The sequence below is a fragment of the Aedes albopictus genome, chromosome 2, assembly GCF_035046485.1.
Source record: "Aedes albopictus strain Foshan chromosome 2, AalbF5, whole genome shotgun sequence".
NCBI classification, from domain to species: domain Eukaryota; kingdom Metazoa; phylum Arthropoda; class Insecta; order Diptera; family Culicidae; genus Aedes; species Aedes albopictus.
The window spans coordinates 464714403-464730622 of NC_085137.1; the positions used below are offsets into that span (position 1 = coordinate 464714403).

General features: G+C 39.1%; 1 protein-coding gene across 1 annotated transcript; it reads right to left on the bottom strand.

Annotated features, from left to right (window-relative positions):
- Positions 1–20: 20 nt before the first annotated feature.
- Positions 21–16220, bottom strand: LOC109418883 (metal regulatory transcription factor 1). The gene is made up of 3 exons (XM_029872155.2): positions 14615–16220; positions 536–668; positions 21–471 (listed from the first exon to the last, which is right to left on the bottom strand). The coding sequence occupies exons 1-3, from the start codon at positions 15872–15874 to the stop codon at positions 104–106; spliced, it is 1761 nt and encodes a 586-aa protein (XP_029728015.1). The 5' UTR covers positions 15875–16220; the 3' UTR covers positions 21–103.

Genomic DNA, 16220 nt, shown 5'->3' on the forward strand with positions numbered 1-16220 from the left:
GAATCCCAACACGAACCAACTGATGCTTAAATCGTACATTTTATTTCGTAATAAACGGTAAATGAAGCACCGTGCCCCTAACAGTAGTACGACCCCCGCCTATTCAATCATAGAACTGCTGCTGACCATTCCCTAGGTCCTGCTTTTCGAGCTTGATTTGCTGTTGTTGCTGTGATGCCGCCGACGCCGCTATCGAAGGCTTCAACTGCCGATCGGCTCCACAGTGAATGGCTCCTCCCATGTCCCACTTGTTGTAGCCAGCGCCAGCGTGGCTGAGCCCACTGTTCGAGTCCCGCCGTTTCCGGCTGTCCCGGAGCATATTCTGCCGCGAGTGCTTGATGAAGCTCTGGATGGCGGTGAATATGGGCTTCTGGTTGGCTTCGGCCTCCTCGTCACTCTTGCCCAGATTTAGAGTTTTCGTCAGCAGATCGATGATGCCGACGCTGTTGCCGAACACGTATTTGGTGTACTCTGAAAGATATTGATAGTTTTTCATTAGCATGATATTGATTGTACTTGATCGGAGTATTCTTACGTCCGTTGATGGCAGATTTTCCACTCCAGCTGAACTGACAGAGAACTTCGTACGTTACGAGGGCTTCCATCATTTTCTTTATATTTCTCTGGTGGGGTTGAGAGTTATCCACTTCCTGATGTAGGCGGATCATCTGAAATTAAGCAGAATAATTGGAGTTGCTGAAAAACTTGCTTAACTCGTTTTAAATAATCTAAATAATAAAGCGCAAAATCCCAGATTAATCATCCACCTGGTGAAAGTGCCTTCCTCGTCGAATCTTCCCTCATTTTTCCGTCAACGTTAGTCTAAGTATTGCTGAATCCTGCGAATACTTTTAGAAAAGCAACAATTTAAACAAACCATCGAATTGGCGAACTTATTGATGGCACATATACCGGCGTTACTGTGCCATGCCCTAATACCGTGTGCCTCCTAATAACGTGTATTTGACAAAAAAAAAACAATTATTTTACTAAGTGTTGTTACGGGTATAAATATTTGTTACAATTATAAGTCAGAATAATTGTTAAAGGTGTTAAAAGTTTATTATTTGTGCGTTCTTTGTGATGTATGTTTTATTTTACCTTGTACATATTCCCATAATTTTAATGCACATTTATAGGATTCTGGGAAAAGGGGCCCATGAGATGCAATCCTACTTTGATTGCTAACTTTCAGGCCATTTCTGGCAGCGGTCAAGTACTAGAGATGTAAACCTTTCCTTGCCACGGACATCAAGTTGTTGATCTCAAGTATCGAACCCCGAAACGGGATGCCCGATTAGGATTAGTTTTCCTAGACAAAATCAAGCTATGAACTCAGCAACAAATGCTGTGAACTACTGGGGGTGGCCAAAATGTTTGGGATAGGCAACTTTTTTTCTCCCACAAAAAAAAAATCAACATGCTGTAACTTTTCATAGAGTGCATCAAAAAATCTCAAATTTTGACTGTTTATAAACCTGCATGTGCATCATTGGTACAAATTTGGACTCGATTGAATAATTTTTCGCGAAGTTAGAACCGTTCAGGTAAAACACTATTTTTTAGACAACTCATTTTTGAGCTGTCATATCTCGGAAACTAGAGAACCGAATAGAATTAATTTTTTAACGTTTATCAACAATATATTGATACTTAATACAACGTTATAAAATGTAATATTTTCTCACGGCGAATTAAGTTATACCGGGTTGAAATTTTTACCCAGGAAAAGTCAATTTTACAATACCACACAAAAATTACTAAATGTGTTCTTCTTTTAATCTAAATAGGCTCTAATATATCTGATTAAAGATAACTTGAGTACAGAAGTGGAAAACCTTTGGACATCAACACTAAAATTTATTGACATTGACGTAAAAAAAATTACATATTTTCGAGAAAAATCCAAAAAGTGTCAATCCATGATAACTTTTTTCAACGTTCAAAAAGCATCTATTTTTCAATAGTTTGAGAAGCATTTATATATGCTAGTGTACGTACAAAATTGCATTCAATTCGGTTCACTGGTTTCCGAGATATGGCAGCTCAAAAATGAGTTGTTTAAAAAATAGTGTTTTACCCGAACGGTTCTAACTTTGCGAAAGAATAATCAATCGAGCCCAAATTTGTACCAATAATGCACATATAGCAGGTTTATAAACAGTCAAAATTTGAGATTTTTTGATGCACTTTATGAAAAGTTATAGCATGTTGAACTTTTTTGTGAGAGAAAAAAAAGTTGCCTATCCCAAACATTTTGGCCATCCCCTGTAAAAGGCATACTGCCAACTAAAGCACAATTCCAGGATGACTGATGGACCCAAACCAATAAATGAAACCTCGTCATCCTGTGATCAGGAGGAGTTATCCATCTGGATAACAGGGCACATATATGTTTTGTGTCGTGTTGCGTCAGTTTGTGATATCTGTATATTGTGCATTTGTAAAGCTCAATGTGTTTGTGATATGTTAATCCTTTGTAATCATTAATTTCTTTTATTTTTGTAACAGTGTATTATTTTTTAACTGAGTTACTAGTTCAATCTTTAGCATATTAAACCTTTTTAAGTTAGGCGTAAAAAAGACGGGCTTGGTGGTCTAGTGGCTACCGCTTCTGATTCATTTGCAGAAGGTCCTGGGTTCAATCCCTGGCCCGTCCCTTTTCATCCTACTTTGTGTCTTTCTATCCACTTCCTCACTCTCTCTCTCTTCTCTACATATACAACTCATGTATATTCATATGTTCATAGCCATCGCTAGAACCAGAAACGAATTGGAAAAAAGTCGTTTCCCTCCCTTCCAATTTCCACTCTCAGCACAGTGTATATAACGACTACAAGTTATGCAACCAAAGCGTGCTGTGCCGTTTGACCTTATTCACCTTATTCACCACACAATGTATCACCTTACGAACAGTATAAACAACCCCCTATCCATGGATCGCATCACCGACCCAACGGTGACTCCCTGATCTCCCATCCTTTCCGTCTAACAAATACCCCAGTCCGTGCTGATTGTGGGGATGCAGAGGTGATCTCGGTCTTTAGTAGCAACAACCAGCACACTCTTACATTCCTTTCCCTTCCCAACTGACTATAAGGACGTGGCCGGCGCCGTTATTGATCCAAATTGCATGAGCTGCCAAAATTGCACTTTGAGAATAAGTGGAGTGTCCCAGCCCTTATTCATTTGGATCTCAGTGCAATTGGTACCAGCTCAGATCAATCACGGAGTAGCAACCATTTACATGTATAGTCAGATTTGATCGTTGATCGTTTTTTTAAACCTTTTTAAGTTAGGTGTAATAAATTTGGCACATATTTGCAAAAAAAAAACAATTAATTGAAAATATATACAAAATGTGAGTGCAAAGTACCAATACACGGTATAAGGGCATCGTTCGTTTTGTGTTCCAAATACCGTGTTTCGGTTAAAGCTGTAAACTGAAAATATTGATACGTTTTACTTTATGAATCAATTGTACAAACCTCTAGGCAACGTTCAACGCACTGGTTTTTTTAAGTATGAACTTAGTATGATTGATATAGTGATGATTCAAAGGACCACCAATATATGCGGGTCACATACACGGTATTAGGCACAATGCTATGTTTTATCATTTTGATTTTAACTATCGCTTAAACGTTTGGAAGTTTATATCAATCAAGTGTTCAGAATGTGATCCAGCACAGGTGTTTAAATTGCTAGTTTCTTCCTAATGAGTATCGAAAGTGTGTTATCAGGTATCAGAAGGCCGGCTCCAGATGCACGTTATTCTCCATTCATTTGGGACAGGGTACTAACGCATAAGCGTACCCTAATGGGTTCGAACAGCGCCCTGAAAAGGATAATGAAAAAGCGAAAGAGAGCCTATAGCTCTTTACCACAGCGGGTTAAAAACAACAGAACATCTTGAAGGTTCAGGTTTCTGAAGTCAGTTTCACTTAATTACCTTAATTAATGTTTACCGAATACTCGGAAACGCAGTTGCGCAAAAACTGGACAGTTACATATCAAATGATACGAAGTTCCATAATCGGATTCACAGCTATCACATACACATGAATCAGCTTGTTGAATTTTCGCCATGTGATAGCTGAGTCGGCAGTGACCAGCCAATGCTTTGACCAGAATGCTGCAATTCTGCTTTGACAGATTTGTAAGATACTTCGCCACCTTTGGAGATGACTCAGTAGTACTGAGTAGACAATACATGTGGCCGGGGTTCTGCTAACCCGAGCAGGGAATGAGAACTAATTGAAAACAAATTGAGTTATTTAGATATCACGAATTTTGATAACAAAGTGAGTTTTCATTTTGTATGACTTAAGTGTTAACATAACAAAAATGATAACACAATAATGTACTGGAATATCTTATTGAAAACAGAATGAGTTCTCATTGATAACAAATTAATATCTCATTTTGTTATTCACATTTTACGACTTGATATCATACGCAGTTCTCAGGGAGTTATCAAATCTATAGGGTAATAACTAAAAAATAATAACAAACTTAGTATTCATTTTGATATGTTATTAGGCATTAATTTACATGAATTTTAATGAGATTTTATTTTAAATTCAGAAGAATCTCGTGATTGAAAACTTTTTTTGTTTGACACGATATCAACAGAATATGACCCCTTTTAACCTTCCGTAACTCGCGCGGTTGGCTACCTGCGTCAGCACCACGCTAATGCTGAGTACAAAAAGCGAGATTTTTTCAACGTGTTATACAAAATACAACAGCGCGATCGCTCGAGGGTTAATGGCGTAGTATTATCGATTGTAACATTAACATTCAATCAGTCATTTCTAACATGAGCCTACACGAAGAAAAATTGTATTGAAATCGGATATGATATCCTCATCTAGCAACGAATTGAGTCGTATTTGGCTTCTCAGCTCTTTCCCTTGTTACCCGGGGAAAAATGATCACATTGCAAAAATAAGGCATTCGATTGGAAAAAACATTTTACTACATTAATTCTACCGGGTTTGGCATAGTCTTTTGGCATAATGGTCAAATGGCATAATAGTCGTTTGACAAAATGGCCGTTTGGCATAACAATAAGTGAAATGGCAATTATCATTTTCATGTATGATAATTATCTGTGTTATTTTCAAAACTGTATCAAACATCACGGGATTCAACAATTTGGTACGGAGCTACAATGAATCCTTTTTCACGCGAGAAAACTTTATAAAGATAAAATAGGGTAATTCATGTATTTTGAACAGGCTGAGGACAACGTTGAAAAAATCGTTCCCCAGCTTCCTTAGAAAGCAATTGATTATTTTGCAAAGCTACTAATACGTTTATAATATGATTGTATACAAGTATACTTTGCGTTCCTGGTGACAAAAACTTTAAAAGCATTTTAAGCTGAGAAAATCACAATTTCCAATCGACTGTTAGAATTGCATTTTGGACACCGAATATATGTTTTGGACACCCTCAGAAATATATATTTTAGACAGGGCAATTATCTCAATGTTTAGCCATGAATACTGCTAAATCATGGAAGCAGCATACATGCATTAACAAATATTTTCTTGCAAATAATCAAATTTCTCCGCTTAACAGGCATCTATTTTGATAACTATTACAGTTTTTGATAAAATCAAGGAAATATCGCCAGACCCACAGAATACGCCTCCAAGTATGCAATCGCACAGCATCCCCATGTAGTTCGTCAAATGATTAAGCGTTCTAGAAATGTTAAGAGGTTGGCTGCCTAATGCTTCTTTATTGAATATTTTTCATTGCAATTAGGCTGTTAAATTTCTTACAATTATTAATTCAACGATTTTGAGATGAATATTGTATGTGACTGTGAAGTGTATGTCGTCTTGCATACTTGTGCATTTGCGGGGTTTTAGTTAAACAATTTACATTTTCAATAATTTTGAAATAAATTCTCAATTGTGAAGTGTATTTTATACGTAAGTCATCAGAATAGGGTCTGTTTGATCCAATAATCGATATTGAGAATTATCTACTTTTATTAGCTCTCCGGAACAAGACGAACATCGCCGTGCATGTCCAAATTACATACATGTTCAAATTATATTTTTTACCCTACGTGACCTTCAACAGTAAAATGATCGTGAATTACTTCGGTTAGCCATATCCAACTTCATTTGTCTTTAATTTAGAATTATGCCAAATGAACATTATGCCAATCGGGTATAATGCCAAACGACTGTTATGCCAAACGTCTATTATGCCAAATGACTTAATGCCAAGCGACCTAAAGTGTGCCTCAAATCTTTCCCAACCAAACTGAGCTATACGACCAAGTTTCAGGCAATCTGGCTGAAGAAAAACCGCTCATAACGAAGAGAACAACCCTGCCGTTAATAACCAGTCATCCTAAAAAGACTTAAAGTTCAAGAAAATTTAAATCAATAGACCATCAATTTTAACCATTACCCAGAATCAGCTAATTATAAATTTTGTGTCAATATGTAAGTACAATACTCAGGTAAATTCAACAAATATTTTGTTGATGATGAAGTCGAGTCAAGCACAAGACACTGAAGACGACCTTACAGTTGAGGTCGAAATCTGTCAAAGGATGCAAATTCTAATTCCACTTAACAGTATTTAACCCGATTTTCTTTTTACTCAAATATTTTGTGAATATAATTAATAGGGGTACTCACTAAACAGATTAAATTGCTGCATAAGCCATAATTTTCTGCTTATTTGAAAAGTTTCATGATTTTGCGAATGAAATAATCAACGATTGTCTTGAAGATTACGACGTTTAATCAGTTTAATCAGTTTACGCTGTTAAGTGAATCCCCCTAATGTTAATAAATAAAACATATTAAACCTATTTTGGTTGTTTGAAATCAAATCTTGTTATCATTGAATTTTTGAAATGATAACAAAATGATATCTCAATTTGATATTAAATAAAAACAATTCGGAACGAAAACTTGTTTTGATTTCATTTTGTTATCAATAACAAAATGAGTTATCATTTTGTTATAGGTTTGTTCTCATTCCCTGCTCGGGAAACCGAACCAAAGATTATTTTTTGAAAAAAATGAGTTTTCTTAACCATTGGATGAAGAATATGATGATATACCTTCAGTGTAAAAATCCAGTAATTCTGACAGCTCTTCGTGGAGTCAATTCAAAATTTCTGTTTGGCAGAACATACAAAAAATAAAATTGCATCCAATCAGAGTGAACTGTAAACCATTCCATAGAATCAGCGAAAGGTTTTAGTGTTGGTCCAGATGAAGAACATTTCAAGTTATGCTCATCTCCGTCAAATTTATAACTTCCAACCGACTCATAGTAACAATCTGTGGGAGAATTGAACACGTTATTAGAAATACGGATGTTGGAGGATACAATTATGTTTCGATGGTGCTGAGCGCGATTTTTCCAAATCACATTCAGCCAGACCGAACCAAATCCACTGCATTTTAGAATCTATTTATTCTCAACGGTACATAAATCAACTGGTTCTAAATACCTGCGTTATGTCGACATACCTCATACTGATAATTTAACACAGAAGCCGTCATTGAAAAACAAGGCTAATAAGAATAATGAAGCTTGAAAAAAAATCAAACATTCGGTTCGCTTTGGCTGAACGAAAAATGCCGTTTTCGCGCAAACCATGCTAGAGAAGAATGTTTAGAACTTGATTCAGACTTAACGACTGGCCTTCAGCTAAGTCAAATGACCTAGTGGTAAAGTGATAATCAACACCTAAAGGATCCAAGTTCGAATCTCTTTAATATTTTCGATTTTTTTTTGTCTTAGTTCACTTTGGCAGATCATTTTCATGGTTTTCTTCGACCAGTATAAATTTGAAGTACACAAATTGCTCCATTTTCACATCTCAGGACCTCAGGACATGCAAGGATATCATTTTACATAATCACTCTTGCTCTGTGCCTGCACATGCACCGCCTTTAAGAAAAACATGAGTGGGAAGGGCTGAGCTGGGAGGGCTTCCGCCGTTCATATTTCAAACTGTTTTGAAACCTCCATGCTACCATAATATACGCGTCCCCTCTGATTCATGTAAAGAATTGTAAGTGATATCGATTTCAACTTCATAGGCGATGAAAAATCGAGTTTTTTTTCACAATCCGACTGGTTTTCTATGAAACAAAGAAACACAGTCAGCCACACTGAACTATAAATCATATTCCAATGTTTTTGTTCAGCCAGAGTGAACTGAGTGCGAAGTACTGAAAAATTAAATGTAATTATATCAATGATTTCAAATAATTTACATGTATTCTTCTTCTCTGATGATTAATAAAGGCTTGCAAGTTACATGTGTGTGGAAAAGTTTCAAATAATCTTAGCTGTTGTTTATTTGTGAGTGGTTGAACTTAAAGCTTAATTATCTCGGAATAAAGTTTTTGACGCTTAGTTCGGTTTAGCAGAACCCCGGCCATGTACAACTGAGTCAATACAATACAATTTGGTTAGACGACATGACTCCAAACTATTCCAGATGTGAATCTGAGGCTTTACCCAACACTTTTTCGCTACCGGAATAGCTGGCTCAGGGTCAATGAAGTCATGTGATGCTCCAGTGCGAGCTAACTCATCGGCCAATTCATTTCCAGTGATGGAAGAATGGTCAGGTACCCATACAAGCTGAACAGCGTTTGCTGAATTTAGCTCCTCGATTTGAGTGCGACAAGCGTTAATTGGGTTCTTTAGGGGTATCCAGATTATTTCATAATCGGATTCTTCGCCGAACAATTAGTCGAAATCCAAAATTTCATAATTTTCGGAGTCCCGGAACTATTTTTAAAATGCATTTAAAGTTTGTATGGGGAAATTTTTTTGTTCGGGTCGAACTGTTATTTTATCGATTGAACTGTCATTCTATCCACGAAAATGAAAACTGTTTTGTTAATTTAATCATCAAAACAAAAGTATTGGAATCCAATAAAATCACGTTATACTCAGAAAAATTAGCTCTTTCGATTAGGCTATAGAAAATAGCAATATTTTATTCACTAAACAACCCAATTGTCTTCGACCTAGAGTTGGTCGAAGCAAGTGCTTCAATAGCAGCCTGGCTATCTGAACAGAAGTACCGTCAAGGCATCATTCACCGTGGATCTAAGAGGATTCGGGCAAATAAGGGCTGTCATTTGACACCAGTCTTATAAACATTGTTGGTGCCACTTTTAATTGCCTTCATTATAGGTTAAAATTAAAGCAATATCCACTGAAGTAGAAATTTTTTCACAAAATTTGGTGATATAGTACAATTAGTAAAGGGTAGTAGGGTCGCCTAATTCCGTGGTTGGTCACCATTCACCGTGGTAGTAGGGACCCATTCACCGTGTATGAGAAATTGTATTCTACTTTGTTTAAAAATGATCAAAACAACCCAGCCAAGGGAATTTTCTTCGTTGAAATTCATTTCAAGTAATGACTTGCAAAATTCTATTAGAAAAACGAATGTTCAAATTTTCGATTTTTTCTAGATATATGGTACAACATGGGGTACGGTGAATGGAGACCATTGATTTTTAGGGTACCCATTTACCGTGCCTTTTTGTTTCAATTAAAAAGTACGAATAATCGTACTTTCTTGTTAAACTTACTTCGGTAATGCAAAATACATACCTGATATGTGAATTTAATTGCTTCTTGGTGGAATAAAAACGTTACTACATTTAGTTTATCGCTTAAATCACCGTAGCGCAGTTTTAGTTTTTTCACTATGAATGCAGTGAACAAACAGAAACCCGCTTCATGTAAACACACTTTAGTGTCAAAATGATACTTTTAAATGTTTCTAATGAGCGTTTTGACATGATAACAATACATTAGTGTTGTATTGGTGAAATTGAAGGGAAATTGTCAAATCATTCAATTATAATATGGAAATAATGAAAAAATATTCAAAGGCACACGGTGAATGGAGCCCCCACGGTGAATGGCGCCTTGACGGTATATTACTTTGCCCATTACGTGCTGCAGAAGTGCTAATTGCACCCCGCACATAAGAGCAAAGATTTCGACCTGAAAAACGGTGCAGTGTCTACCAAGTGAGTAAGACTGATACAGCCTTAGCTCACGAGAATAAACACCATCAGTGTAACATACGATGCCGTCTGAAACACTTCTTTCCAGATATGCAGATGTCCACTCTTCCCGGGAAGGGAATTTCGTGGAAAATGTCCTATAGGGTTTCGAACTACTTGGGTACCCGCGTCAATTCCCGGCACATCACACCAAAACAAATCAAAATATCACTTGCCGCATATTTTTCAAACGCATTTCCGTGGGTAATCATCTCCCGCAATATTTCCGCAACGGGATCCACAGTCAATGAGCTACACGTTCACTCTGAAGCCGCACAAGTGCTCAAAAGTTTTATTCGGCAAACTTTCAGTTAAACCTACAAGTACAAGGTTAAATTCATCCATACATTGTTTTTCGATAGCATAGTAAACTGAGATAATAGCAAATGAATGTAAATTTTTGCAAATGAATGGTTGCAACCTAGGTTGCAACCTTGCTCAAAACAATTATTACACGCAACCGAGTGCACTTGGTCAGCACGAAGATGGGTGCCGAAGTGATTTCCCATTTGATTTTGCTGGGAGTTCGGCACTGGTGCCGAGAATTGGCGCTGGACTAGGTGTAGGAAACTCGTTCAAAATCAACTTTCCGGCAGAAAATCTTCACAACAATCACAGAATAAGGTATTCAGGTGGAAAAAGTGGACGAAAACGGTCGTTTCATTGGGAATTTACACAATTTACAATTTTGTTTACATGTAGTGCCGGAAATGGGGTCAAAAACCCTATGGGAAATTACAAGCAATTGTAAGATCACTTGGAGCAAGGACAATTTTGTCCCAATGCGCCAGAAGTGGAAACAACGAGGTGTGTGTTGATGTGCGGTTCACAGGAGTTTCCTCTAGTAGACCGAGTACCCGTAGCCGATAATTGCAAGAAAGTGCTTCTTGTTTGAGATGAATGTGTAGTGGGGCAACGTCAAAGAGAACTTCGAGCGTTGCCGTGGGAATTGAAGAGAACGCTCCAGACATCGCCATTAAGCACATCCTTATGAGGTGGCCTAGTTTTGATTGGGTCGTTCTTCGACCTTTTGCCACCACACAAGACATCCATAAACCAATATTGGTCGAACAACAGTTGTGTAAATCCATTTGATATACTTGGGTTTAAGACCCCAAGTTGTACCAAATGTTCGCCGGCATTGCCCGAAGGCCATACAAGCTTTCTTGATTCTGAACTCAATGTGAGAATAACTCCAACGTACTGAACAGGTAAGTCATTACGGTTTCGCCTTTCCGTAAAAAAGAACAATAAAAGTTTTACTCGGATTAACCGAAAGGTCATATTGGCGACACCAATTCTCAACTTCCCGAAGGGCGCTTTGCATCAGGTCGAAAAGGGTGCTAATGCACATACCAACTGTTAGGTAGTCGTCGGCAAACCATAAGTAGGAAAACCGCGTATCTGCTACGAGATTCCACAAAAGTGATGACAAGACTCCCCCTTGGGGGCATCCCCAACACTCAATTTCCTAATCGCCGCTTGACGCAATGTCGAGAAGAGATGTCGGTTTTTGAGCATTTGATGAATCCAATTGGAAATCATTGGAGATATACCATGACCCCGTGTGGGTTCCAATATGGCATCGGAAGGCTCGTTGTCAAAGGCACCCTCGATATCTAAGAAAACACCCAAGCAGGATTGCTTTTGAGCGAATGCCTTCTCAATATCGTAAACAACTTTGTGTAAAAGAGTCACAGTGGACTTTCCAGATTGTTAAGCATGTTGGTTCACATGAAGAGGCACATGGACCAGATGAACATCACGGATGTGATGATCGACAATGCGTTCTAAGCATTTCAGAAGAAACGAGATCAAACTGATAGGTCTGATACTCTTTGTTTCTTCGTGCGACGCACGACCCACTTTCGGAATAATACAGTAATACAGTAATATCCCGCCAGGATTTGGGAATATACCCTGTAGCAAAACTGCAAACAAGTAGTTTTTTTAAACATGTTTGAAATAACCAAATCCTTTCTGAAGCAAAATAGGATAAATCTCATCTGCCCCAGGAGATTTGAAAGGAGCAAAGCTATTTAGTGCCCATTCGATCGATTCTAATGTTATGATACTCCGAGCCGAAGCCAGAGAGTCATAACTACAAGAAAAGACAACAGTTTCATCAGAAGATGTAATATCCACACACCCGGGGAAGTGTGTACTGAATAAACATTCCAAAACTTCCTCATCAGAGGAAGTGAAATCATCATTTGGCAAACGAAGTTCGTCCATTTGAAAATCCTTAGATTTTGCAAAGATTTTGTTCAACGGACTGGCTTTACTCAAACTGGAAACATTCATACAAAGGTTTTCCCAGCCGGATCGTTCAGCAAATCGGAGAGCTTTCCTGTAGGCCTTACGAGCCGACCTGAAGGCCTGCGAATCAGCCGAACGTCATCTGTTCCAACTCTTTCTACATAGTTTCCTGAGTTTCGCAAGATCAGAGTTCCATCAAGGGGTTCCTCTTGTAATCTTCACAGACCGCAGAGGGCAAGCTTCTTCAAAAGCTTCAATGATGAAGGTCGTTGTAGTATCAACGGCGTCGGAGTGTCTATGGATGACGAGTATCCATGAAATTGGACAGCAACCAAATCAGAGAAGAGATCCCAGTTGTTTGACCGGGGATTCATGAAACGTAAAGTTTACGAAGCAACATTTAAATTTTGAAAAAAGATGTAACTATGGTCAGATTAAGATTCTTCTACTGACACATGCCAATTGGTCAGCTCGTGACTAATTCTACTAGAGCAAAGCGTAATTTCTTTCACTTCCTCTCTAGATACCATAAAGGTTGGGCGGTTGCCTATGTTAAATAATCCAAGATCTGTACTACTTAAATATTCCATCAAACTGGCAACCTCTCAAGTTAATGTCTGAGTTGCCCCAGATGATATGATGAGCACTAGCATCAGCATCACTGCCAACAATCAGCGGAAGGCCTTTTGAAGTGCAGTATGCGATGACTTGTTTGAAAGCATCCGTAGGGGATGGTTCATCATGCGATAAATAAACCGAATAATAGACGTATTTACTGTGGAGGTTTCCAACAGATTCATCAATTATGATATCACATACATCTCTGGTGGTTAGTTCAGAGATGAGTGTAGCAACTATTGCGTTGTTGACAAGCACACAGGCTCGAGGCATGACATGCGATTTCATGTTTACTGAAAGTGGCAAACACCGGGTTCACAAGGTATTTTTTTTTTTTTTTTTTTATTATCTTTATTAAAGAGACTTTCAGCCCGTGGCTGGTTCATCTCTGTAAGAAGAGAGCGTCACAGTGAGAGGCTCACCTGGGCTGTTACGTTAATTACATTTATGATTGTTTTGAGTTCAATTTAAAGTTTTATGGTTGAGTATTCCTAGTGCGTGGTTGAATTTCAGTGATCCTTTCTCGTTTTCAAGTGTCGATGCGTGGTCCACGTTATAAGATATAGTTAATGATCAGATTTTATCGTATAAATCGATGTCCTTCAGAAAGTTCAACAGTCGAGCTGTATTGTCAGGATCGTTGTTGAGTACTGTGCGGGCACTTCCAGGTATTCCGTGTTGTAACCGTGCTGCCTCATATTGCGGACAATTTATAAGAAAATGTTCTACCGAATGCGGAACGTTACATGCGGCACAGATTTTCTTGAACGGTCCATTGGATCCCATATTATGCGAAGCTTTGGTGTGCCCTGTTCTTAACCTGGAGAGAATCTTCTGGTCGCGATGATTTTTTGGGTCGTCCCAGCGTGATGTATCGATTTTAATTTTTCGCATGAACGGCGTTCGCATATTAAACCAGCACGCTGCCCAATGGTTTGGGTTCACAAGGTTTCCTAGATAGAAATTTCCCTTACGAAAGTAAGGTTCTTGGACCAATAGGACAGATCGGTGAAGTACTAGATTTGTAGTAATGAGCTGAATTTTAGTATGGTGAGAAGGTCAATTCTCCGTTTCTGCAATGAAATGGTGCAAAAAGCGTGGGTATTATGATTCATTGCCTAATGTGATGCTGTTTGAGCAAAACTTTGGGTAACGGTGTTGTTGTTTTGTCCATTTCTTGCAACATAAACAACATTGTTATCCAAAGTTTTGCTCAAACAGCATCAATTTAGGCAAGGAATCATAATACCCACGCTTTTTGTACCATTTCATTGCAGAAACGGAGAATTGACCTTCTCACCATACTAAAATTCAGCTCATTACTACAAATCTAGTACTACACCGAACGTGCCCCATTCCACTTGCTGTAATATTTTGCATAAGTCTGCAAAGATTGATCGTTGCTGTACTTTTATGCTGAAGATTGATCTAAATCTAAGCTATCCTAACCGTAGCTACTACCCAAACTAGGCAAGATTAAATTCTTCACAATAACAGCAGCAATAAAACCAGATCGGTATCGATTGGAAGATGCCAAAGGCACACTCTTAATGTGATTGATTCAAATCCAAACTGATTTCTTCTACAGATTCAAATCTCGACCGTTACCCTATATAGATATGTACAAGAATTTTTGCCACACTTACCATCTGCAGCAGAAACTGCTCATTGTCGGTGCAGTGATCGTTCAGATCCAGGAAATCGTTCACCGTGCGAATCGGCAGTTCTGGCACCTCGGGGAATGTATCGTTGTTAATGGTGTTGTTGTTGTGGGTGGTGTTCTGCAGCATTGCGCTCGTTTGCTGTAGTGGTGGGCTGTTATGGTTGTTGGCAGCCGTTGCTGATACTGCTGCCATAACGCTATGCAGGTTACCACCAATGAACTGTGGTTGATGCTGCGGAACGGTTGTGACCGTGGCCATCGTTACCGGATGATGATGGGTTGTGATCATCTGAATTGGTTGTTGAATTGGTGTCACCAAAGGGGCTGGTACGGCTGGTGATGGTTGCGATTGTTGCTGCGAGGGAACGTTGACAGAGACCGTGGGCTGAGGGGTCGTCGGTTGAAGACTTTGGAGATTTTCCAGTGGAAGTGAAATCATCGGAATGGGAATCATGGCGTTGGAGTTGTTGTTTGGCTGAGTTTCAATTTCATCGAATTTGTTGATAAAAATGGCCATAATCTTGGTCAATCCGTCTATTTTTGTTTCGACTCGATTAAGGTTCTGATTGACCAAATGAACTTCCCGCTGAAGAGACTTGATGCGCTCCTCGATTATTTGATACCGAACATCGCTGTCGGAACTGGAAGACTGCGTTCCTGTATTGGTGGACCCACTATCTACAGTGAGGGAAATGTCCGGTTCCAGTTTCATAACCGCGGTCTCCTCTTGCAATGCATAGTTCCTAAAGAATCGCTCGCTGTCTCCGGTGGTATAATCTTCCTCCTCACCGGCGCGTCCAGAAATCGAAGGGAAACTTGAATCTTGCGATTGTTCAGCTTCTTGGTCCTGCTGCCCACCCATTTCCCTCGAATGCGTCTTCTGATGCTTAGTCAGCCGGTACTGCTCCCGAAACGCCTTATCGCAACTTCCACACTTGTACGGTCTTTCGTCGTTGTGAACCTTCAGGTGATAAGACAGCGTGTTGGATCTTGTAAACAACTTGCCACAGAAGTTACATTCGTAGTTCCTTTCGTTATCAACGTCGTCACCTGGAGGCACTCCGCCACCGGAAACGGCTTCAATGCCCCCGGATCCACTTATCAGCGCGTTGATCGTCTCCTGCAGCAAGGGATCTTCGTCCGTCTGCATCATCTGCAGCTTATCGTCGTCCCTTGGTTCCCTATCACCGACCGCGACTTCCCCTTCCATGTCCAATGGTTCGGGCTTTACCACAGTTGCCATTTCCTCCTCAGATGACCAACACTTATTGAGCCAGCAGCGATGGACATCTTCCTCACAAATCGAAGAGAATTGAACTGCTTTCTTGCTTGCACTGATAAGTCACTTGACTTCCAAAACGAAGAAAATGCACACCACGTCGTCTTCTTTATCAGTACCTATGTACAGCGCGCAGCACTAATTGATTAGATGACTGGTCGCTTTGTGATTCGCGAAATTGATAAGAATATTCCGGTTTTACCTGTAGGTAGGTATAATGTCGTCACAGCTTCCAGTTGAATGAAAATCCTCGAGCGAACGAACACTGGCTGGCCACGAAACTTTTTTTTGATAAGAAAATCCTGCGAAA

Coding starts and splice junctions, on each gene's coding strand:
- LOC109418883 (XM_029872155.2), bottom strand. CDS start 15,874: ATGGCAACTGTGGTAAAGCCCGAACCATTGGACATGGAAGGGGAAGTC. Junction 669..14,614: donor AGCAGTTTCTGCTGCAGATG/GTAAGTGTGGCA, acceptor GCTTAATTTCAG/ATGATCCGCCTACATCAGGA. Junction 472..535: donor AAAATCTGCCATCAACGGAC/GTAAGAATACTC, acceptor AATATCTTTCAG/AGTACACCAAATACGTGTTC.